This window comes from Indicator indicator, chromosome 37 (assembly GCF_027791375.1).
Source record: "Indicator indicator isolate 239-I01 chromosome 37, UM_Iind_1.1, whole genome shotgun sequence".
Taxonomy (NCBI): Eukaryota; Metazoa; Chordata; class Aves; order Piciformes; family Indicatoridae; genus Indicator; species Indicator indicator.
In genome coordinates this window covers 4,917,857-4,940,405 of record NC_072046.1, presented here as the reverse complement: position 1 = coordinate 4,940,405, position 22,549 = coordinate 4,917,857, and the positions used below count along the sequence as shown (strand labels likewise).

At 49.7% G+C, this 22,549-nt stretch overlaps 1 protein-coding gene across 1 annotated transcript in view; it reads right to left on the bottom strand.

Annotated features, from left to right (window-relative positions):
- Positions 1–1,406: 1,406 nt before the first annotated feature.
- Positions 1,407–22,549, bottom strand: part of LOC128978512 (M1-specific T cell receptor alpha chain-like) — a 118,563-nt gene continuing 97,420 nt past the window's right edge. The window contains exons 3-7 of the mRNA XM_054396453.1: positions 11,628–11,703; positions 3,440–3,703; positions 2,954–3,001; positions 1,883–1,988; positions 1,407–1,437 (exon numbers count right to left, since the gene is read on the bottom strand). Of these exons, the coding sequence (XP_054252428.1) occupies positions 1,407–1,437; positions 1,883–1,988; positions 2,954–3,001; positions 3,440–3,703; positions 11,628–11,703 (525 nt within the window). The remainder of the gene's footprint in view (positions 1,438–1,882; positions 1,989–2,953; positions 3,002–3,439; positions 3,704–11,627; positions 11,704–22,549) is intronic.

The following is a 22,549-nucleotide window of genomic DNA, read 5'->3' as shown; positions in this document are numbered from 1 at the left end:
CTTTTTGTCAAGAACTATTTAATGGCAGCCAAAGGCCCACAGAGCTGCTGAGGCACCAGAGCTGCTCCAGCATTGGCCAAGAGCTGGTGCCTGCAGATCTCACGTGTGGGCACTGTTTCCAAGGCCAGCACCCATGGACAGGGCAGCATCTCCAAGTTTATGCAATAGTTACAAAAATAAACAGGGAAATGCAAGGTTGATAGAACTAAGCAGGAAGAGCAGGAGTTTGGATGTTACTAAGCACAAGCCACAGCTTCAGCTGCTTTGAAGTCAGGCAATGGTCAGAGAGGCTTCAAAAACCACTGCAAACCAGTCCTGTGTTCTGTGATCATGAGGTGAGAATTTCACTGAGTTCAGGACCTCCTGGGTGTTCTGGGTTTAAGACTGGGATGTCCTAACCATAGAGACAGAAGTCCTCCAAGAGGCTAGACAGTCTGGCAGGTGGACACAGGAAAGTGTAATCTTTATTTAATTCCCATCATGCTGCATCTTCCCTATATAAAGGGGGGGGGGGGGGGTGTCACAGTTTGTTCTTTGCCTTTTCTCCCACTGCCTGCTCCCATCTCTTATCTCTTGGTTGGTATTTCAGGGGAGACCTTTCTGCAGTCTTGGCTGTGTAGCAAATTCAGTGCTATGCAATTTGGGCCTAGGCTGGGGGCAAAGCAGGGAGACATGGGGAAGGGGGTTGGGCATTGAGTCCTGGTTTTTGGCCTGGATGGGGGAAGGTTTTGGAAAGCCCAGGTGGAGAACTAGGCTGAGGCTGAATATGAATTTGTATTTGTCTATGTATTTGTGAATAGTATTTCCATTTAAATCTCCAATTTTGTGGAAAGTTTCTATTTCACTCCTTTGGAGGGGTAAAATAGCTCTCTGTCCACTCAAACTGAGACAGAGGGACACCCAGCAGCTTATCTTCCAGGGAAAAAAGGAAAAGATACCTTGCACTGGTCTAGCTAAAGGTAGAAGGAGGTGGTGCACAGCACCCCAGACCAGTTTCCCTTTGCTCTTCAGAGTGCTTTATGTGCAGCTGCAGTGGTGCCTGGGGATGCACTCCCAGAGCTGCATGCCTGACAGCTACCAAAATGTGAAAATTCACCCTCCAGGGATATTGAGCTTGCAGCTTTCAGCAACCGGCACTGCCCCAAGCAGAAATTGTGGATCAGTCTAACACAAGGAATTGTGATGTTTGGCAATTTGCAGTTGTGTCAAACTGTGCTTCATGCAGAGTCAGGCTGAAGGAATCCAGGCAAGCTGGGTGCTGAAAATGTTGAGCAGCTTTATAACCACACAAAGAAAGCAACTGAGATGAGTGGCTAGGCAGACACAGAAAACCAGTAGGTGACATCCCTTGCAACAGGAATGCCTTTTCCCTGGTAAAAACTCCTCAGCAGGTTGTTTTGGGCACTTCAGAACTGCACCATCTGGTCACTGTCATTCCTGAAACAAAAATCCAGGGCTGTTAAATCCTGATTTGGGATCCAGAGCTGCACAACTCTAGGCCTGAAGTGCCAGGCAAGAGAAAAAGGAGAAAGAGGCACTGGGCCAAACCAGATACATTAGGTCTGAGGTCTTAAATAAGCATCAAAGTTTCCCAGCTGGAGACTAGTCAGGGGATGAATGTGGTAGATGAGCGCAGACAAGGGAAGGGATGGGATGGACGCAGGGGTAGAGAAATGGTCAGAAAGAAGGAAAAAGTTCCATTTGCATGTGGATAAGGAAACATTAATAGACTTGAGGGACTGGTGGAAACAATGACATGGCCGAAGGAGTGGAGGGGTTTTGCTGCTGGGCAGACTGCATGAACAAAGAGAAGGAACACTCAGAGCTAATGAAGTGACCCTGCTGGTTTCTGTCAGAGGCCTTACTGCCCCAGCAGACTCACTTGATTTTCCACACGAGCATCGTCATCAGCACGTTGAAAAGGACTCCTTTCAGCAAAGTGATCTTCAGGCTCAGCTGTGTCAAAGACAGCAAGTTCAGGTTTTCATCTGTAAAGCAACAGAGAATGCAAAGTCACTGAAATGTCCTCCCTTGCAGGCTGACTTAGAAACACTTCCAGTGAGGCTGATCCACCCTGGGTACTGAGCCAGCCAGGACAGCAGCAGTGCCCCACTCACACTTTCATTACCTCAGCTAGTTCAGGGCCTGAGCTCTCATTCAAGATTTCATTCAAAGAAGACAAAGCCTGTTTGAGTTTTCCATTACTCTGAAGTTAGAAAGCCATTTTCATTTGAAAACAGATTGATCTGTACTGGGGAAGCAGGGAGCTGCCATCAGAAGGTCATTTTCTATCTGCCTTTGGAAGCCTCTCTTTGCAATGCCTGAGCAAAGCAGCCCAGGGCAGTGATGAGCATTTGTCAGGTGGTGTTTTGGAACCATTTGGCTATCTGGTTCCTTTCCAGCTCAGCTATCTGCAAACAGGGCAAGTGCAGAGGCAAGCTCAGCACTTTTGAGCTAGCAGGAGCAGCAACTGCTTGGTCTCCAGCAGTGGTTCATGTGCTCCACAGCCATAAGCTGCATCAAAGCCTGCTCAGATGCAGCTATCTTTAATGCAATGCTGCAGAAACCAGCTGCTTATCTCCTGCCTCATGAGCTGCTTGTGCACACAAAATAAAAACAGCTCTTTGAAGTCTGAACTGCAGACAGGCAGCAGTAAGGCTGACTCATATCAGTACCTGAAATCATCCTGTCATGGGGAGTCCTTCTTTGGCTAGCACCAGTACCTAGGCACTGGCTACACTGGCCACATAAAATTGTCTGCTCAGATTTGGAAGACTTCATTAACCCAGTGACTTTGAGCCTGGATCTTTAGAGCCTATGGGGCCCTTTTGGAAATTTCCAGTCTGAGCTTTTTGCTCCAACAGGAATATAGCAAACAGGACATCAGCAAAAAGCTTGGGAAGACATCTCCTTGATCAGGCCAAGCTTTAGTCCTCAAATGCTGTGTGCATACCTGTCCTGAAGTGTAGAGACATCTCTGTGACACAGACAGAGCTGGCACCTGCAGGCAGCAACAAGGCATTCAATTAATAACAGAAAGGTTCTGCTTCAGGAATTGATAAAGATACCTCTGCTCAGGAGGGCTGGGTGAGAGCTTCTGGCCTGTAAGCCCTCTCAGAAACACTCATTTCTCCAGGTCATAAAATGTGATCCAAAGAAACTTCAGTGTCCTACTGGACAGAGGAATTTCAAACTTTGTATCCACCCCACTGTGATTTTCAGATCTCTCTGCTGTGACTACCAATCTGCTGACCCTCACTCTTGTTGCCACCAAGAAGGAGGACAAAGGAAAGCAGAGGCAACCAGGCACCATTGCCTCTGGAGTGTGGGAGCACAGAGCAGCAGTGTTGGTAGGGTTGGAGATGTGACCACATCCTGCTCACCCTGCTAGCACACAGACCAGAGAGCCCCAGCCCTGCAGTATCAGCAGTGCCCTTACCACTGTCAGGATCCTCTCCCTCCAGCTCCCCAAAGCCCTCATGGTTTGCACCACACTGCATTTCAGCCTTCCTGGCCCAGTAGGTGGACAGGTAGCTTGCTTCCCGCCTGTGCTCAGCTGTTGCCACCTCCACAACAGCATCCGTCTGCTTGTCAGTGAAGTTCAGAGTAAGCTGCTCAGGGCAGTAGTCTGTGATAAGGCACATTTCCAGATCCTCACCATCTGGAGAGGTCAGCCTGTAGACTGAAGGGGATGGAGTGACATCTGAAAATGGACAAGAGAAGATATATTAGATGAGAGCACACAGCCCCAGCTCCTTCAGTCTTACCATGCAAACACTGAGCTGTGGAGGTTTGTCCATGGTTCCAGTGAGCAGCTCCTGATCATAGGGACCTTATACTGAGGCACCAAGGCATCCACAGCAGGTGATGGAGGAGCTGCATGAAGGTTATGTTGTCTTGTGTTGTGTGGAGACACAGAGTGGCCAGGCAGGATCCCTACAGCATCTCAAATGATTCTTGTGGGCATCCACAGCCCAGGTGTCCATCTCTACCCTCCTCAGTCTGCCACAAATCCTGCAGCTCCACTGCAGCCAGATCCTTTTCGATCTTGGCCTGGATGCACTCTTCTTGCATCACTGCTGGGGCATGTCCTGTGTCTGGAGGGAACTGAGCAGCCATGGGGCATTCTGCCTTCCCTGTAGATGTGGAATCACATCCACCACTGGCATTCAAAATCCCTCTTCCTCCCCCTGCCCCGAGGATAAACTGCCAGGTCTTAAGGATGTCCACATTCAGCATCAGTCTATCTGATTGTGTTCCTCTAGGAGAAAGCCACTGCAGAGTGGGAGAGCATGGATGGTTACAGTGAGGGGGAAACCATGAACAAGTCAATGTGTCATAGATTCATGGAATACCAGGTTGGAAGGGACCTCAAGGATCATCCAGGCCAACCTGTCAGGGTAAGAATAGAGTTGAAATGAACTGGCCCAGCAGCCTGGCAAGCTGGGCCTTGAAACTGTCTAATGTAGGGGAATCCAGCACCTCCCTGGGGAGTTTATTCCAATGTCCAATAGCTTGAAGGGTGATTTTTTAATTTTTTTTCTGCCATCCAGTTGGAACCTCCCCAGTAGCAGCTTGTCTCCATCAGCCCTGGTCTTTACCATTGGACTGAATACAAAGGGAGTCTCCCTCCTCATGGCAGTCACCGTTTATGTGCTTGTACATGGTTCTGAGGTCTGCCCTAAGCCTTCTCTTCTCCAGGCTGAGCAACCCCAGATCTCTCAGCCTTCCTTCCCATAACAGATCTGCCAGGCTTCTGATCACTCCTGTGGCCCTTCTCTGGACTCTCTCCAGCCTGTCCCCATCCTTGTACAACAGGAACCAAACCTGTGCACAGTGTTCAAGGTGCAGCCTGCCCAGCGCTGAGCAGAGTGGGACAATGACATCTTTATCCCTGCCTGTGACACCCTGATCAATGCAGCCCAGCATCCTGTGGCTTTCTGTGCCCCTGCAGCTCACTGCTCACTCATCCTGAGCCTTTTGTCCACCAAGACCCCCAGGTCCCTCTCCACAGTGCTGCTCTCCAGCCAGCTGGCTCCCATCCTGAACTGCATTCCTGGGTTGTGTGTTCCCAGGTACAAGACCTGTACTTGGCCTCATTCAACGTCTCACAGCTCCTGCTTGCCCTCCTGACCATCCTGTCAAGACCTTCCTGGAGGGTGTCATTAGGTTCCACCTCCTGACAGAGCACTGCAAGACTATTTTACTAAATTTTGACTTGCAGAAGAGGGTTTTGGGGAACTGAAGCTAAAGATATAAGACGCCTGGGGTTTATTTCTGTTCTTTTGCTTCAAACTCTGCCAGTAAGTCAGTTAGACTTGGATTTTCCACCCAGATCAAAACACTGCCTGTGGTTAAACTCTTGTTTGCACATCTAGCTTTGTAAACTCATGCTCTAAACACCCATTTCACCTTATGCAGCTCTTGAGCCCTGATTCTTTGAGAAAGTGCTTTCCAAAGCTTTGTTCTTGTGTAAAATGTTATGGGCACTGCAGTGCTGTGAAGGTGAAGAGATGAAATATCAGCAAAGACATCCTGCAGCCAAGGAGCAGCTCTGGGGCTGCCAGCAACCCTCTGGCTGCAGCTTCCATGGAGCTCAGGGTCACAGGTTTGAACCAGAGCTTCAGATCACATTTCTAAACTAACAAACTGTTCCTGCATAGGGCTGAGAGTTGTAATTAACATTTACTTTGTCCTCAGACTAATAAACGTTGCAGAAATACTAAAGATAGCTCCCAGGTGAAGCAGTTCTCACTTCTGCCCATGGGGGAAGTTTGGCCTAAATCTTGTCTTTTAGAAATTGTCTCAGAGCCTGATTCCAGAGCAGACCTCAGTCTCATCACTGGGATAAATGGTCTTTATCTCTTCAATTGCCAGTTGGCAGCACCTTAAAGAAGCAGTCAGAAAAAAACTAATGCACAGAGCTCAAGGAGTTGTCCTCTGGCCCTTCTGCTCAGCTGCAGTGCATCTACCCCAACTTTGCCTGGCTCTGAGCACCCCCATGAGACTCTGTCCCAGCTACGTGGAACAGCGGCTAATACGGCTAAGCGCTGCAAGCCCTCTCCCCATCCCCATACTCCCAGTTTTGGAAACAGATTTCTGTGATCATTGGTTAGGGAGAGGAAGACAGGAGCAGATCAAAGCCTGGTGATAGAGCCCTGTCTGCAATAGAGATGAACCAGAATACATCATAGTCGTGGACCAGATGGATATGGAGGGGGAGGAATTGGTGGAGCTGTTCTGCTCTCTCATCAGGAGTACTCTGCTTTCTGAAGAGCTACAGATCCACCTCCCTTCCAGTGAGGGTTCTGAACCCCTTCAGTCTGTGCAATGATTTTCTCTGGAGCAGAAAAGGACATGAGGTGTGGGGTTTGCAGGCAGCTTCAGCAGCACCTTGTCAACCACTCAGTTCTCGTTCTTGCTCAGCAGGGCTGCTGGCTTTGTTCTGCTGCTAGAGTCTGCTTCCCATCAGTTCCTCTGCACATTTGCACAGCTATGAAAGTCTGAAGCTACCCTTGGTAAATATCAGCTCTCATAACCACAGCTCTGTGACTGAACCTTTCCTGTTTTCTTTCTTGGTGAGTGGGTGTGCTGGAGGTGGTGTAGATATCCGTGACCTGTATGTGCAAGAGCAGTTGAGAAGTAAACCATAATGCTCTGAGCTGTCCACTCTGTCTAATTCCATCTTTACTGAGGGATATCTTCCATGAGGAACACCAGCAGCTGTTGGAATGTTGTTCCTACAGAGAAAGCCAACTCTAGAAGCTTTCTGGAGGGCCAGAGCAGTAGAAGCCTGTTCCAACCTCAGACTGAGCCCTGTGTCCTCTTTCCCAAAAAAGCTGCAGCAGATCATCATCCAGAGATTGAGCTCATTCTCCACTCCTTTCAAAGCAAACTCTGAATCTCAGGTCAGACTGGAACTGGTGGGACAGAGCTCTTAGATCCCCTTACCACCCCTCAGCCTGAGACAAGACATTGCAAAGCTGAAGTCAGCATGGAGCTATTGCCCAGCTCAGAGGGAACACTCAAACCCTGACACCCTCAGCCCCTGAAACCCTCACCCAGGCTAATCTCAGCCCCAGACGAGCCTCAATGTGCACTTCAGTGATGTTTTCTGACTGTTCTGCAATGGAGGTTCTCAAAGATCTGCCAGAGCTCTTTTGTGACCTCTGCCAGCCCTGCAGGGATGCTGGAATGTCCACAGCAAGACTGTATGTCCACATTTAGTACCTTAACCCTTCTGTAGACTTCCAGTACTCGTGTCTGGAGGCACTCAGATAAAAGAAGTCAGGTCCCAGTCCTACATCAGCCAAGTCATCTGAAATAAGAAGACTCTGTGCAGTGTTTGCAAATGTGAAGATGCTGCTTCCCTTACAGGGTTCAGGCACAGCTCTGCTCCCCATCCCAACAATGTGTTTGTCATTACCTCTGCGACTGACTTGGGGAAGCCAAGTTACCAAAACCATCCAAGACCTGTCTCACAAACCTTTAAAGGAGAAGATTCCTTCCTGAACTAAGACTGAAGATGAATTAATGGAGGAAGACACCCAGAGTGTGAGGAGGACTCAGATGCTGGGCTGGTAAAATAGCTGTCTGGTGCTGAAGCAGAGTAAATCCTGGGTGCCCTCAGCCCACATTAAGGAAAGGTTACAGAATCACAGAGCTGGGGTTGGAAGGGACCTCCAGAGATCATCCAGTCCAATTCCCCTGCCAGAGCAGTGTCACACAGGGCAGGTCACACAGGGCCTTCTTGAACTGAGGGGCCCAGAACTGGGCTGAAGTTTCCTTCAATTCCTTTTTGGGAGGCAATGCTCTGTATGTGTTCATGTAGAGATTCATTCATGCAACAGCATCACTGACTTACTATGATGTCCTCAGCTTTCTGCAATGTTAAGGAAAGGGTCTGAGGGACCAGAAGGAGCAATTCTGCTTCTCTGATCCACTCTTTTAAGTCAGAGGTGAATGAGAGGGCCCAAACCATCCGTGCAGCAATTCTCTAGAAACAAAAAGACTTGAAGAGGCTGCTCAAGAACCTCTGGCCAGCCTCTGTCTTTGCACAAAACACTTTTGCATCTTTTTCTTCCAAAATCAGAGGGAATTTTAATTGCCAGAACAAGTTTTCAATTTTATCTGCCAGAGATTTGATTTCTATAAAAATATCATAGAATCAGAATGGCTTTGGTTGGAAGGGATCATCATTCATGCTCTAACAGCTGTGCACAGGAAGATGTTAGGTTATGGTTGGACCTGATGATTTTAAGGTCCTTTCCAGTCTAGTCCAACCATCAATTAAAATAATTTCAACTCAAAAAAAATAGAAACTTTCTGAATTTAGAGATTAATTACTCCCATGGCATCAGACCAAAACAGAAATCACATCTGTTTAATGAGTAAAAAGAAAAAACAAACAAACATTCATAAGATTCAACCTAAAATCTCTCCCTAAAAACAGGTGGAAAATCCTTGTCATATAGATATCAAAAAGGTAGAGCCTTGGATCTTACACTTAACACAGAATCACAGAATGTCTCAGGTTGGAAGGGTTCTCAGAGATCATCTACTCGAGATCCCCTGCCACGGGCAGGGACACCTCTCAACTACACTCAGCTGCTCAAGGCCTTGAACATCCCCCAGGGAGGAGGCAGCCACAGCCTCACTAGGAAACCTGTGCCAGAGTCTCACCACCCTCCTACTGCAGAACTTCTTCCTCAGCTCCAGTCTAACCCTGCTCTGCCTCAGCTCCAAACCATTCCCCCTTGGCCTGTCTCTAGACACCCTCAGGAGAAGTCCCCCTGCAGCCTTCCTGCAGGATCCCTTCAGTTACTGGAAGGCAGCTCTAAGGTCCCCCTGGAGTGTTGTCCAGGCTGCACACCCCCAGATCCCTCAGCCTGTCCTCACAGCAGAGGTGCTCCAGTCCTTGAGCCATCCTTGTGGCTTCCTCTGGACTTGCTCTGTGTCCTTCTTGTGCTGGGTGGTTCTTATTTTTCTCAGATGGTTTTGAGCAGGGCCAAGAGTCTCATTTGAACTGTGAGGAATTTCCCCAGAGGCTTTCAGAACAAAGAGTTTCTTTCCATCACTCTGGGTTTTAACCATGAAGGTTAATGAAAGTATTTTGCAATTATCTTATCAATTAACCATTCTACAAGAGGGGAACTGCTTTCCAAGAGTACACCCAAAGCATCCAGATACTAAATGCTCCTACAACTGTTCTTAAGAAATCTGCCTCTCAGGATCTGCCTGACTTTATTTCCTTTGTCCAACAGTTTTCAGGCAAGAGAAGAGGTCTGGGGTCTTGGGGGGTACTTTTTTCAGACACTTGGTGGTGGCAGCACCAATTAGTCTGGGGCCAAGGTCACCTTTCCATCTTTCCACCAAAGCCATCCAGTGATGAGCTTTGCTTCTTGCCCTCTCTGCCCTTGTCTGGGGGCCTCTTCCACTTCTAGTTTTTAAGACTTGTCACACTTTCAGAGAGTGACTTCTAATGTGCTCCAAAAGCTTGGAGTGAATGTTGAAGGCCAAGGTAACTTCAGAGTACTCCAGTTATTTGGCTGTTTTCACAAACTTGGGATTGTCAAGGACAGGCTTCTCCCTGAGCTTCTGGTGTTCAGGTAATGCTTCCCAGTCTGGCAAACTCAGCTCTGTCACTGCAGCTTTGCTGCTGATCTCCAAAGCAAAGCCCTGCTCTGTGCTCGTAGTTGGTGACCACACACAATGAGGAGCCTTGTCTTAAAGCAGCAGCATCCATGTGCTAGAAAAGTCCTTTTCACCCACTGCAGCTTCAGGAGACTGTATCTCCACTGCATTTTCCTGGCCTGCAGTGGCTTTCACCATTTCCCTTGGATTCTCTTCTACAAGAGGATTTTTGGTGTAGGATTCCCCTTCCATGTGCAAAACTCCACCATCAGGAGCAGGGAGGGGAAATCGACATTCAGCCATGGAGATCCCTTCCTCTTCCACCAGCTGAACATTTGTGGTTCTATTACTAATATATTGTGGAGTGATGGAACTGGCAAAAGGGAAGGGAAAGAAGTAGTCCCAAGAGGAATCACATCCAAGGTTTCAAACATACCTGGGCAAACCCTGAGCTTGGTTCCAGCTCCAAACGTCAGTGGTTCATAAGCACTGCACTGTGACACAAGGCTGTGCACAATGGTGCCCTGGGGTGCATGGCTGCTGGATGGAGCCTTGAGAACAGGACAATGCAAGATTCCTCTTGGAACATCCCAAGCAATGGTACTGGCCACCTCCTCAGGAAACACTTCCTTCAGCCACCTTCCTCAACCTCCTAGGCCATCCTAGCACTCACTAGTCTAGCTATTGTCCACCACCTGCTCAGTCATCTCTTGACCCTTCCTCTGTCTCCACACTGTAGCAGCATCTCTCAATCTGTGTCTGCATACAAACTGCTGCTCCTCAGTCTCACAGATCTCCTGATCCAAGCACCTCACAGTTCAGCACTGATTAATTCACAGGGAAGATCCAATTTCACTATCCATAATTTAACTCCGGATGAAGCACAGGAAAAGGCAGCAGATTCTTCTGTAACTATGACTCAAATCCAGGTGAATCTAAGATGGATTGGGAACCATCTGCAGCACCCAGGAGATCTCTGTCACTCCTGGTTTGGCAGCAGCTGCATCTGAAGGAAGCCATTTCCCTGCTCTGAGCAAACACTGCCCTTGGCCTTGGCTCCACTGACTGTTCCCTCTCAGCAGCTCTATGTCCCAAATCTCAGAATTCTTACCTGGCTTTACCACCAGCCTGCTTCCAGGTCCAAAGGTAACTTGGTAGCCACCCATACACTGTGGTATTTGCCATAGCAGAAACCTTGGCACTGTCCCAGCTACCCAAGCCACCCCATGAGCACTCCCCAAGCAAATCCTTCCATGGCTCACACAGGCTCCCAGGCCTTCACCTCTCACCTCCATTCCCATTGCTTCCTCTTCCTCACCTCACTACAGCTCAGGAGCACCACAAGCAAGAGAAGAGCCACCAACCTCAGAGCAGAGACAGCTCACCTGCGGCAACCAGAACCTTGGTTCCACTTCCCCAGCTAGGTGGTTTCCATTCTCCAGCACCAGCACTGTGTGACAGAGCCTTACAAAATGAGCCTCTTCCTCCAGCCTCCTCCTCAGCAGGTGCTGGAGGCCTTGGCTACATTCAGTCATGGTTCTGCCTCTGAGGGAAGCTCTCAACAACTGTCCAGGTCTCCATGAGATCTTCCCCAGCCTCTCCTTGACAAATGTCATTGTCCATGGTCACCTTCATGGCAACAACCAGGTTTGATCTGAGACACACCCTGAGCACTGGCTGCTCAATTTCTGCCTCTGTCCTAACCCACACCTCAGCTGCTGCTCCCTGCCTATCAGCATCCTCCAGCATCATGTCCAGAGAAAGTTTCTCCAAAGAGAAGTTCTCCACCTGGAAGCTGTTTCCAAGCACAGCAGCATTAGCAGGAATGTCACTGAAGGTCTCTAGCTCTGACAGCTGACACTTTCTGCAAGCAGTGAAAGAGTTCTGATGTTCTCTTTCCCGGAGGAATGGTGACTTAGAGACAAACAGCTCTGGCCACAGGGAGCTCCTGGGGACACCCAAAGAGTTTTGAGAGAGGAAAGCTGCACACTCACTGGGCTGCACAGACACTCTGCTCCCTGAGCCAAAGGTCAGCTTGCCAGAGCTGGATCCATACCCACACAGCATTTCCTTCTGTGACAAAAAGTTACTCTGGACACTTCAGAGCTATGCCAGGGGTGGGATGGGCAGCAGAAGGGTGAAACAAGGTCAAAGCAACCTGGACCAGTAGCAAAGGTTAACAGTCTGCCTGTGGATGTCCAGGGAACCCATGGGAAGTCACCAACTTGGGTGTGTGTGGGCTTCAAAGGCTCTGTGAGACCACCCTGCAATGACCACCCAAGCAACCTTTTCAAGAGAGGACTAACTGGAGCCTTGCCAGGGAGGTCCCTGGCAGCAGACAAGGACCACTTGGGGTTCACTCTTCACTGCCCAAGCTTTGCACCACCCAACCAAGAGGCTTCAGGAGCTTGGTCTGCTTCTATGGAAGGCAGAGAGCAGCAGTGGGCAGGAGGAAGCTGAAGGAGCACATTCAGCAGCTTGTCCAATGAAGGTCTCTGCTGCTGCCAGACAAAGCAAAGCTCTCTGGCCCCACAGGTGGAAGCCATCTCCCTCCACTTCACTCACACTGCTTAATGGCCATAAAATTGTTCCAAAGGCAGCAGAAAAAGGCTCCAAAACTTACTGGGATCTACCCTCAGCTGTGTGCCACCTCCAAAGACAGCTGGGTTGCCATAATTGCTCACAGTGTTTGCCCCCACAACAAAAACCCTGTAACCACAGCTGCCCTGCTCTAGTTTCTTCCTGCTCAAGCTGCAGGCTGCTGGCTGGGCACTTCCCTTCCAGCAGTCACTGCTGGGTATCCCTTCCAGCTCTGGCAGAGATGGCTCAGGGGAGCCTCCTTGTCCCACCTAGAGGAAAGGTGTGGGACTGTACTCACTACCCCACTGCCAGCTCTCCACTCATTCCTGCAAGCAGAGCTCTGTCCTGGGCTCTCTGCACCCTCTGCACACCTTCAGAAGGTCTCCTTGGCCCTGGCTGCTCTGTGCCACACACACTGCACAGACACACAGTAAAGCCCTGGCCCTCTGCAGAGCAGCTCCTAGCACAACTCAGGTGCCCTTGATCCCAGGGAGGGCTGTGATTCTCCTGTCCCCACTCCTTTGGGCTCTGTTTCTCCCCCTCAGCTTTCACCACCAGTTGTGTCCCTCTCCCAGAAGCAGCTGGGGAGTCACTCACAGGGCTGCACGGACAGTGTGGTCCCTGAGCCAACGCTCAGCTGGTAGCCAAAGCCATCGCCCCCACTGTGCTTCCTGCCCTCACAAAACCCCCGCAAGCCCCTGCTCAAGCAGCAGCTCTCCCCAATCCTTTTCCCAGCCATGCTGTGCCAAGGCAAAAACAGCTCCTGTCTGTCTGTCTGTCTGTCTGTCTCCAGCACTGATTTCTCTGTGGTCCCCAACTGGCTACAAGCAGGAACAAGGCAGGAGAAGAGAGCATGGAGTGGAGAAGTAGCAGAACCAAACATACTTGGCAGGATCTGCAGTTCGGTGCCTGGCCCCAGGTGCAGCTTTCCTGTGTTGCTGCTCACACAGTGCTCCACAGCCCAGCAAGAACCCAAGGCTCAGCCTCCCCTGTTCCCCTCTCTGCTCTCCTTCTGAGAGCAGCAACAGGAGCCCCTGGGACAGGGACAGCCTTTGCCTGGGGAACTGCAGCACAGAGAGGAGGGGAAGCTGCAAGCTCAGGGAGGACACTCTCAGGCTGCTCTGGCACCCAGACCTTCCAGACAGAGGGACACAAAGGACTGGTCCTGGCTCGCTGGGCCCAAGGAATGAGCACAAAAGCTGTGAAACAGCAGAACCTGAACCCTGAGTTTGCTCCTCAGGGAACCAGGATTTGGTTCCTGAGAAGGCAGAGCTCACAGCTAAGGCACAGCTGAAGTATTTACTGCACTCTCAGCAGATCAGTGTCCCAAATTTCAGAATTCTTATCTGGTTTTACCACCAGCCTGCTTCCAGGTCCAAAGGCAACCTTGGCACTGTCCCAGCTACCCAAGCCACCCCATGAGCACTCCCCAGGCAAATCCTTCCATGGCTCACACAGGCTCCCAGGCCTTCACCTCTCACCTCCATTCCCATTGCTTCTTCCTCTTCCTCACCTCACTACAGCTCAGGAGCACCACAAGCAAGAGAAGAGCTACCAGCCTCAGAGCAGAGACAGCTCACCTGGGGCAACCAGAACCTTGGTTCCACTTCCCCAGCTGGGTGGTTTCCATCCTCCAGCACCAGCACTGTGTGACAGAGCCTTACAAAATGAGCCTCTTCCTCCAGCCTCCTCCTCAGCAGGTGCTGGAGGCCTTGGCTACATTCAGTCATGGTTCTGCCTCTGAGGGAAGCTCTCAACACCTGTCCAGATCTCCATGAGATCTCCCCCAGCCTCTCCTTGACAAATGTCATTGTCCATGGTCACCTGCATGGCAATAACTGGATCTAAGTCACCTCAGGTGTCAGATGTGGGAAGGTGACCCAGAGAAGCGTCAGAGTAACCAGGAAAGCTCAGCTTCCCACCTATGGATTGCCAGAGGCAAAGAAATATGCCACAGTGAGCTCTAGAACACTCAAAGAGTTTTGACAGAGGAGGCAGAGGAAAGCTGCACACTCACTGGGCTGGACACACACTCTGGTCCCTGAGCCAAAGGCCAGCAGCCTGTAGCCAGCTGCAGTGTCACAGCATTTCCTTCTATGACAAAAAGCCCAACAAGCCAGGTCAGAAGATCCATTTTTCCCCAAGCCTTTCTCCAGCCATGACTGGGCTTGGAGGGGCAGCCAAAGGGCCAAGAGAGCTACCAGTGTGTATAATGCTCACTGAGATCCAGTGCAGCAGGACAGGGCAGCCTGGGACATCTGGCAGTGAGCAGGACACCATTTAGAATCATAGAATCATAGAATTGTGATGGTTGGAAGGGACTTCAAGGCTCATCCAGCTCCAACCCCCCTGCCATGGCCAGGGACACCTCACACTAGAGCAGGTTGCCCAGACCCACATCCAGCCTGGCCTTAAAAACCTCCAGGGATGAGGCTTCCACCAGTTCCCTGGGCAACCTGCTCCAATGTCTCACCACCCTCATGGAGAAGAACTTCTTCTTAACATCCAATTTGAATCTACCCATTGGTAATTTTTTTTCCATTCCCCCCAAGTCCTGTCACTCCCTGACACCCTAAAAAGTCCCTCCCTATCTTTCTTGTAGCCCCCTTTAGATACTGGAAGGCCACAAGAAAGTCTTCTTGGAGTCTTCTCTTCTTCAGACTGAACAACCCCAACTCTTTCAGTTTGTCCTCATAGCAGAGCAGCTCCAGTCCTCTGCTCATCCTCATGGCCCTTCTCTGGGCACCTTCCAGCACCTCCATATCCTTCGTGTAACAGAAGCTCCAGAATTGGACACAGAACTCCAGGTGTGGTCTCAGCAGAGTGGAGCAGAAGAATAACCTCCCTGGCCCTGCTGGCTATGCTTCTCTTGCTGCAGCCCAGGCTCTGCTTGGCTTTCTGGGCTTCAAGTTCTCACTGCTGGCTCCTGTTGAGCTTCTCATCCCCCAGCACCCCCAAGGCCTTTTCTTCAGGGCTGCTCTCAAGCTAGTCTCTGCCCAGCCTATATCAGTGCTTGGGATTGCCCTGACCCAGCTGCAGGACCTTGCACTTGGCCATGTTGAGCCTCATGAGCTTGTCATGGGCCCAGCTCTGCAGCCTTTCAAGGTCCCTCTGGATGGATCCCTTCCCTCCAGCTCTCAGATGCACCACACAGCTTGTTGTCATCAGCAGACTTGCTAAGGCTGCATTCAGTGCCACTGTCCATGGCACCACTTGGACCACCCCAGACACCTGAGGCACAGAAGGGTCATTTTGAACCAAGCTTCCAACTTCCCTTAAGCAAAGTCCATATCAGTTATGGTCACACAGATGACATTACCCCCAGCGAGGCTACTGCTCTGAGCCCGTCCAAGAAAGGCCTCTGGGAAAACCAAAAGCAGAGGGTCAGGGCTGCACTTACATGGCCTGACAGTGAGCCTGGTTCCAGATGCAAAGGCAGTTGTGTACCTGGCAGCTGCTGCAGTGCCACAGTGCTTCCTCTCCCAGCAGAAACCTCCCTGCTCCCTTCTCAGAACAGAGCAGACTGAGCTCCACTGGGCAGTGCTGACTGCAACTGAGAGTCAGCCACATCCCCCAGTAAAGACCTCCCCAGCCTGCCTGTGGCATCCAGAGCACCACTGACACTCTTGGGCAAATCACAGAATCCTAAAATGGTTTGGCTTGGAAGGGACCTAAAAGTTCCAACCTCCTGCCATGGGCAGGGACACCTTCACTAGATCAGACTGCTCAAGATCTCATCCAGCCTGGCCCCAAACACCTTCAGGGAGGGGACATCCACAGCCTCCCTGGGCAACCTATTTCAATGTCTCACCACCCTCACTGTCAAGAATCTCTTCCTAATCTCCAATTTGTAAGCACTGCTGCTGCTGCTGAGCCACACCAGGGGGAATTTCCTTAAGTCCAGCATCCCACAGACCCCTCCCCATCAGCCCTCAAACACCAGTGCCCCTCTGCTGCCCTGCCCCTCTCTCACTTCTTCCAGGTACCTGGGGCCATCTCTGAGGCTCTGCAGTGGACACTGCAGGATTTTTGGCAAAGGAGATAAGCAAACAGCCCAGTCCTGAGCTGGATGGACAGCCTGGTCTCTCAAGCCAGTTTTCTTAACAGCTAATAGAGCTGCTTCCAAAATATCTCATGGCCTAAAGGCCTTTAGCCAGACCAGCCAGGAGCTAGGGAAATGAGCAGACTTATAAGAGAAGAAGCTAAGAAAAAAAAAGCAAAGGAAATTTAGAGAAAACCACTTTAGGGTCCTAATTTGTCATGTTATTTCAGTTGGAAAAGCAAGGGATCCAAACCTCATTCCTAGAAGCCAGTTTCACCTTATCTTGTGAGCAAGCAGAGCTCTCCTCTAAGATCTGTTCCCCATAGGCTTAATCCTGACTGACACGGAGCTTCCAGGAGACAGTGATCACAGCAGAACAACAGCAGTCCCTGAGCTGCTGTTCACTCACATCAGCCTGGCAGAGGAGTGACAGCCAAACTGTCTAAAATGTGCTGTTCCTCCCCTGCCCTCTTTCCTTCCTACACACAGCAAAAGCTGCCTTACAACTCCCCCCTGCTGCTCTGCTCACTTCAGCTTCCATAGCAGGGGACTCCTCTCACTCAAACAAAATTCAACGAGCAAACTGCCTGTGAGCTATCCTCACAAAGCTGGGGTTATCTTCTGGGTTCTCTTCTCTCTATCTCTGGCAGGTTTCAGGTCAATACTTTTTACAGGTCAAGAAAGAGGAAGTGCCCTGAATATGAGATGCTTTGGCATAGCCAGGAGTAAGGTAAAACCCCCTCTGCAGAGAACATCCAGTCAACACTTCCTGTCCAAGAAATGCCTTGGGTTGAAAAGGGAAACACCACCAGAAGCATTGCACTGCTCTGTCCTGAACAGTCTTGCAGGGGAAGATGTAACAGAGCAGTCAGAGTGCCTGGCTAGGACACTTGGTGCAGTGCTTCACAGGAGCAGAGCTTCCACAGGCCCTTCTCTCTATTAATACAGAGGAAGCCACCTTTTTTCACAGGGCAGAGACTTCCCTAGTCTCTGGAGAGCCATCTTCTCCTTTCTCTGTTCTTCACTCATGTAATTCCACACATGGGTAGCCATTAAGATGCTCTTCAGGAGGGATAAGTATGGAAAGCACAGGGAAAAATCCATTCTTTTATACTGTGCAATGGCTCTTTTTACCAAGGAAAGCCATGAAGCTGGAGCTTGAGCAATGAGAGCATTCAGTAGCTTGGGGAAAGGTTTGTCACAGCTCTTCTGGCACTCCGTGCTGATTTACACCAATGCAGTTTTGCAGGGAGTCAAGTCCTTACTTCCTTTATGTGAGTAGGAACTTTCACTGGAATCACTGTAGGGAGGGCTCCTCTCCCCTAGCAGCCTCTCTCCACAGGCTGTTGCTACTGCCTTGACACTCCTTGTTCCAGCCATGCTTTCATTTCAGCCCCAGAAGCAGTAGGTACCCAGCATCATGATTCATAGATTCATAGAACAGTTCGGGTTGGAAGGGACCTTAAAGATCTTCCAGTTCCAAGTCCCTGCCATGGGCAGGGACACCTCCCACCAGCCCAGCTTGCTCAAGGCCTCATCCAACCTGGCCCTGAACACCTCCAGGGAGGAGGCATCCACAACCTCCCTGGGCAACCTGTTCCAGTGTCTCCCCACCCTCACTGTCAAGAATTTCTTCCTAATCTCCAGTCTCAATCTCCCCTCCCCAAGCTTCAATCCATTCCCTCTCATCCTACCACTGCAAGCCCCTGTAAAGCTTACAAGCTTCCCTGCAAAGGCTGCTGTCAATTCCAAGCACCAATTCTCCAGTACTTCTCAAGACTCTTGTTCAGATCAGGCACTTACCTGCCTTAATGCTGAGTCTTGTTCCTTTGCCAAACTGCAGCTTACCATCAGTTCCTGAATTCACACATCACTCAATTCCTTTGCAAAAACCCTTCCTGCTCCTCACCATGCACAGAACACACAATCAGCTCAGATGATTTCCGGAGAGGAATGACCCACAGGTAATCCTGTCCCAGAATTACTCGGCCCAGCAATGAAAATCCAGGCATCGCTGAAATCTCATCTGAGCATCTCCCTTGTGTGAGCTACCTGGAGAGAGAAAATTCCTGCGCTCTAACTGCAAGCCTTTGGTCTTTTCTCCTCACCCTGAGCTCAGATCTTACATTCAGACTAAAATATAATGGTGAGAGAACTTTGCCCTTGCAGACAAATAATGAACTGTACTCCTAATGAATCTCTGTGATAGTTATGCACATTTCAGCCATTCACTGTGGCAGTCCTACATCCATTTCAGTGGGGAGCTGATCATGTTAGGATTTCAGAGATGAAATGATGTCATGAACACAGCCCTGTGCAGTCCTTCCTTTTGCATGAGTGACTCCCTGCATTTTGGAAAAGAGAAATTATTACCTCCATATTCAGCAGAACCAGTTTCTCACCTATGGATCCAAGGGGAAAACTGCAGAAGCTTTATTCTGCTCACAAAGCACAACTCAGGGATTCAGGGAATCGCAGAACGTGAGGGGTTGGAAGGGACCTCCAGAGATCATCCAGTCTAACCCCCTTGCCTGAGGAGGGTCACCGAGGACAGGTCACACAGGGACACATCCAGGTGGGTTTGGAAATCTCCAGAGGAGGCTCCACAACCTCTCTGGGCAGCCTGCTCCAGGCCTCCAACACAAAGTTTTCCCTCCTGTTCCCCTGGCACCTCCTCTGCTCCAGCTTGCCCCCAGTGCCCCTTGTGCTGTCCTTGAACATCCCTGAAGAGAGCCTGGCTCCAGCCCTGCACATCTTTATCCCCAGCAATGAGGGCAGCCCTCAGGTTCCTCTGCTCCAGACTCCAAGTCCCAGCTCCCTCAGCCTGTGCTCACAGGGAGATGTTCCACTTCCTGCAGCAGCTCTGTGGCTCTGTGCTGGATTCTCTCAAGCAGTTCCCTGAGGTCCTTCTTGAACTGAGGGGCCCAGAACTGGACACAACTGTTACTAAACTTTTACATAACAGAGACAGGAAAACCAACTGCAAGATTCCTGCAGAATTTGAGACTGTATCATGGAACAATGACACTCTGCATATTGCCATCATGGACCAATCACTTCAGCTGGGTACACTTCCAAAATAGCTTTGGAAAACTCCAGATCTTTTTTTCTTTAATTCAGTGCAAGAGGAACTCTTCCTTGAAACTCTCTTTTCCAGGAAGTTTGACCATCTTAGCCTACCCCAGGACCTCTGACCTTCAAAGGCTTCAGAAGAACACTCTAGGAACTTTTTTCTGTAGTGAAAACAAACTTAGAACAAACTGCTTAATGCCATTGGTTGTTTCTCTTGTGGTTTACACTCAGCTTCCAGTTTCTCTCCTCTTGGGATTTTTCTTTGTCTCAAAGTCAGACAGATCTCCATACCTTGAAGAGTATCAGCAGAAACAGGTTAAAAAGGCTGAGTGTTGTTAACCAGACAACACCTCCTTGGTGTTAGGACTTTGTGCCCTGGAGCAGGCTGCCCAGAGAGGTTGTGGAGTCTCCTCTGGAGACTTTCCAAACCCTCCCTGATGTGTTCCTGTGTGACCTGCCCTGGGTGACCCTGCTCTGGTGGCATGGCTGGACCAGATGATCTCTGGCAGTTGTCCTGCCTGAGAGTCTTCTACAACAATCAGCTCTGAAATTTGAACTTCTTGGCTAAAAGCATCCTAATGACTCTCTGAAGACCATGAAGGAAAAGCTCTTTTCATAGTAGAAATTTGGGGGGGGGGGGGGGGGTGGGGGGGAGAGCCCAAACAGTCCTGTCTGGAGAGATTTTTATAGGAAGAGCTGCCTGGGCTGGTTTTCTTCCTTTCCTCCTCAGATATTTTCTTTAAACTAAAACAGCAAACTGAAAATTTCTTTCCTATTATCCAACAACTGTTCTGATTTCTTTCTTTTAAGTGAAAAGAAAATGGATTTCCCTTTACTGATGTCTCTCCCAGGTCTATCTGCCTCTCAACAGCAGCACAGCTCATGGGGATGCAACAGAGAGTGAAGAAACAGCCTGGCAGAACAGGATGGCAGAGTAATTAGCTCGAATGAGCTCTCCAATGATTAAGCCTAAAAGGGAGGTCCACTTCTAAACTTCCAATTACTTCTTAACTGCTTAGTTTGTACAGACCACAGAGCAACTTTGACCAGGCATTGCTGAGTCTCACAATAGGTAAGAAGTAAGCAGCTGCTTGTCTCACAGCCCCTGGCAAGGTACTTGTCAGGTATTGTCCAGGAAATGAAAGCCTAAAGCTGAAGAGGTTGAACACAAACTCCTTTACCAAAGCACCTCACTGGGACTGCACGGGCAGAGCAGAATTTGACAGTCTGGATGCCAGTCTGTCTGATTCACACTGCTGCTGGCTTCCAGCTGAAGTGTGCACAGGCTCTGGGAGAACTTAGCTATGACCAAAGCACAGGAATTCTGCATCCAGCTCTGTGAGGACCCAGGAATCACACGGAGTGGAAACTAAAGTCTGAGATCAATATTTTAATGGAAGACTTACTTGCAAGCACAGCCAGGAGAGTTCCTCCTCAAAAAGTAACCTTCCCATACCCACCAATCACATCGTGCCAAGGCCCTTCATATAAACCCTCACAGGAGGGATCCAACAGACTCCCAGGCACCACTGAATGACAAACATTGCCCTTCCAGAATCTTTAGGAGACAACATGAAGCAAAGTCTTACTCTGTTGATGACTATCCAGAGAAATTTACTCTTTTGTTTACAATTTTGCTAAACAAAATCTTATCACAAGTGGCACCAACCACTGCCTTGCTGTGCACACTGGCACCTGTCAGTGAAAGGAAACACTTTTGGCATTTCTCTGGTTTTCTCATTTAAGATACTTCAGCTGAGGCATGATACAGAAAGAGGACAGCATTTGTGAGGAGAGGCTGAGAGTCCTGGGGCAGCTTAGGCTGGAGAGGAGAAGACTGAGAAGTGAACCTTATTAATGTCCACAAATACCTGAAGGGTGGCTGTCAGGAGGATGCAGCCAGGCTCTTTTCAGTGTTACCCAGTGACAGGACAAGGGCCAATGGATGGAAACTCAACCACAGGGAATTCCATCTCAACATGAGACAAAACTTTGTCACTGTGGGAGTGCTGGAGCCCAGGGAGCCTGTGGAGTCTCCTTCTCTGGAGACTTTCCAAACTCACTTGGATGTGTTCTTGTGTGACCTGCCCTGGGTACTCCTGTTTTGCAGGGGGTGGTTGGACTTGATCTCTGGGGGGTTCCTTCCAACCCCTCCCATTCTATGATTTAGCACTGCAACATTTCTCTGCAACCATTATTGTGCCAACATATTCATTTTAAAAGAATAAAACAGACTGTTCTGAACCATTTCACACCACTGCCCCTGTGGCACAGGACATTTGGGAAGGCCTTGGGGCTGGCAAAAGAAAAATCAATAGTGAAAGGGTTTCCAGTCTTATGGATACTCACCAGAACAGAGAAAAAGATTCCCTAAACCTTCAGACTAACTAAACGCTAAATCAAAAAAACTCATGGGAGTGTAACCAGTAAAACTGGTTTGAGATGGGAAGTCAGTCTTGGAAACAGGAGTTAAGTCATCAGCCTTTGGAGATGAGATTCTTCATTTCTCACTTACTTGGAGTTACAGCAACTCTTGTTCCTTGTCCAAATGTTAGCTCCCCAAGGGTTCCTGTACTGACACAGCCAGCAAGTGCTTTACAAAAACCACCCAAAGACACTCAGCTGCTTTCTTAACTCCTCCTCTCCTGCAAGGGAAGCTAACTGCATCGGGAGTGTTCAGGGATGATGCTCTCAGTCCATTTCTGAATGAGGCTCAGGACTTAATCAAAGACACTGGTGCTGGTTTGAGGCCAGACAGATCCTCTCTTGCCCTGAGAGGGACACAAGAATGACACTCAAATGGATTGGAGAGTGATGGAAAGCTTAAATGGAAAAGCAATTGGTGAAACTACAAAACCTACAAAGCATAGTGGCAAAGAACATCCCAAAGCATTCAGAGTCCCTTACACAACACCCAAAGGCCTCCCAACTCTTGCCTTCTCCCCACCTAAGGGTGTACCCAAAACCCCCACGGCTCTTTCTCCCCCCCCTACTGCTAGGCTAGTCTCAGGCTGGCCAGGTCTGAGACTGCCACCCCCTTCTCTTCCTGGCATTAGGCCTAGACAGGCTTAAGAGGCCTTGAGATATTCCCCCACCATTACCTGATAGAGAGCATCTCCCACGGGAGCAGAGAGGGAAGAGAGAGGAAGAGAAGGACTTTGCAGATGGATTGATGGGGTGCAGGATTTCTGGGCCGAAACACGCCCATCCCTGTGTCCACCA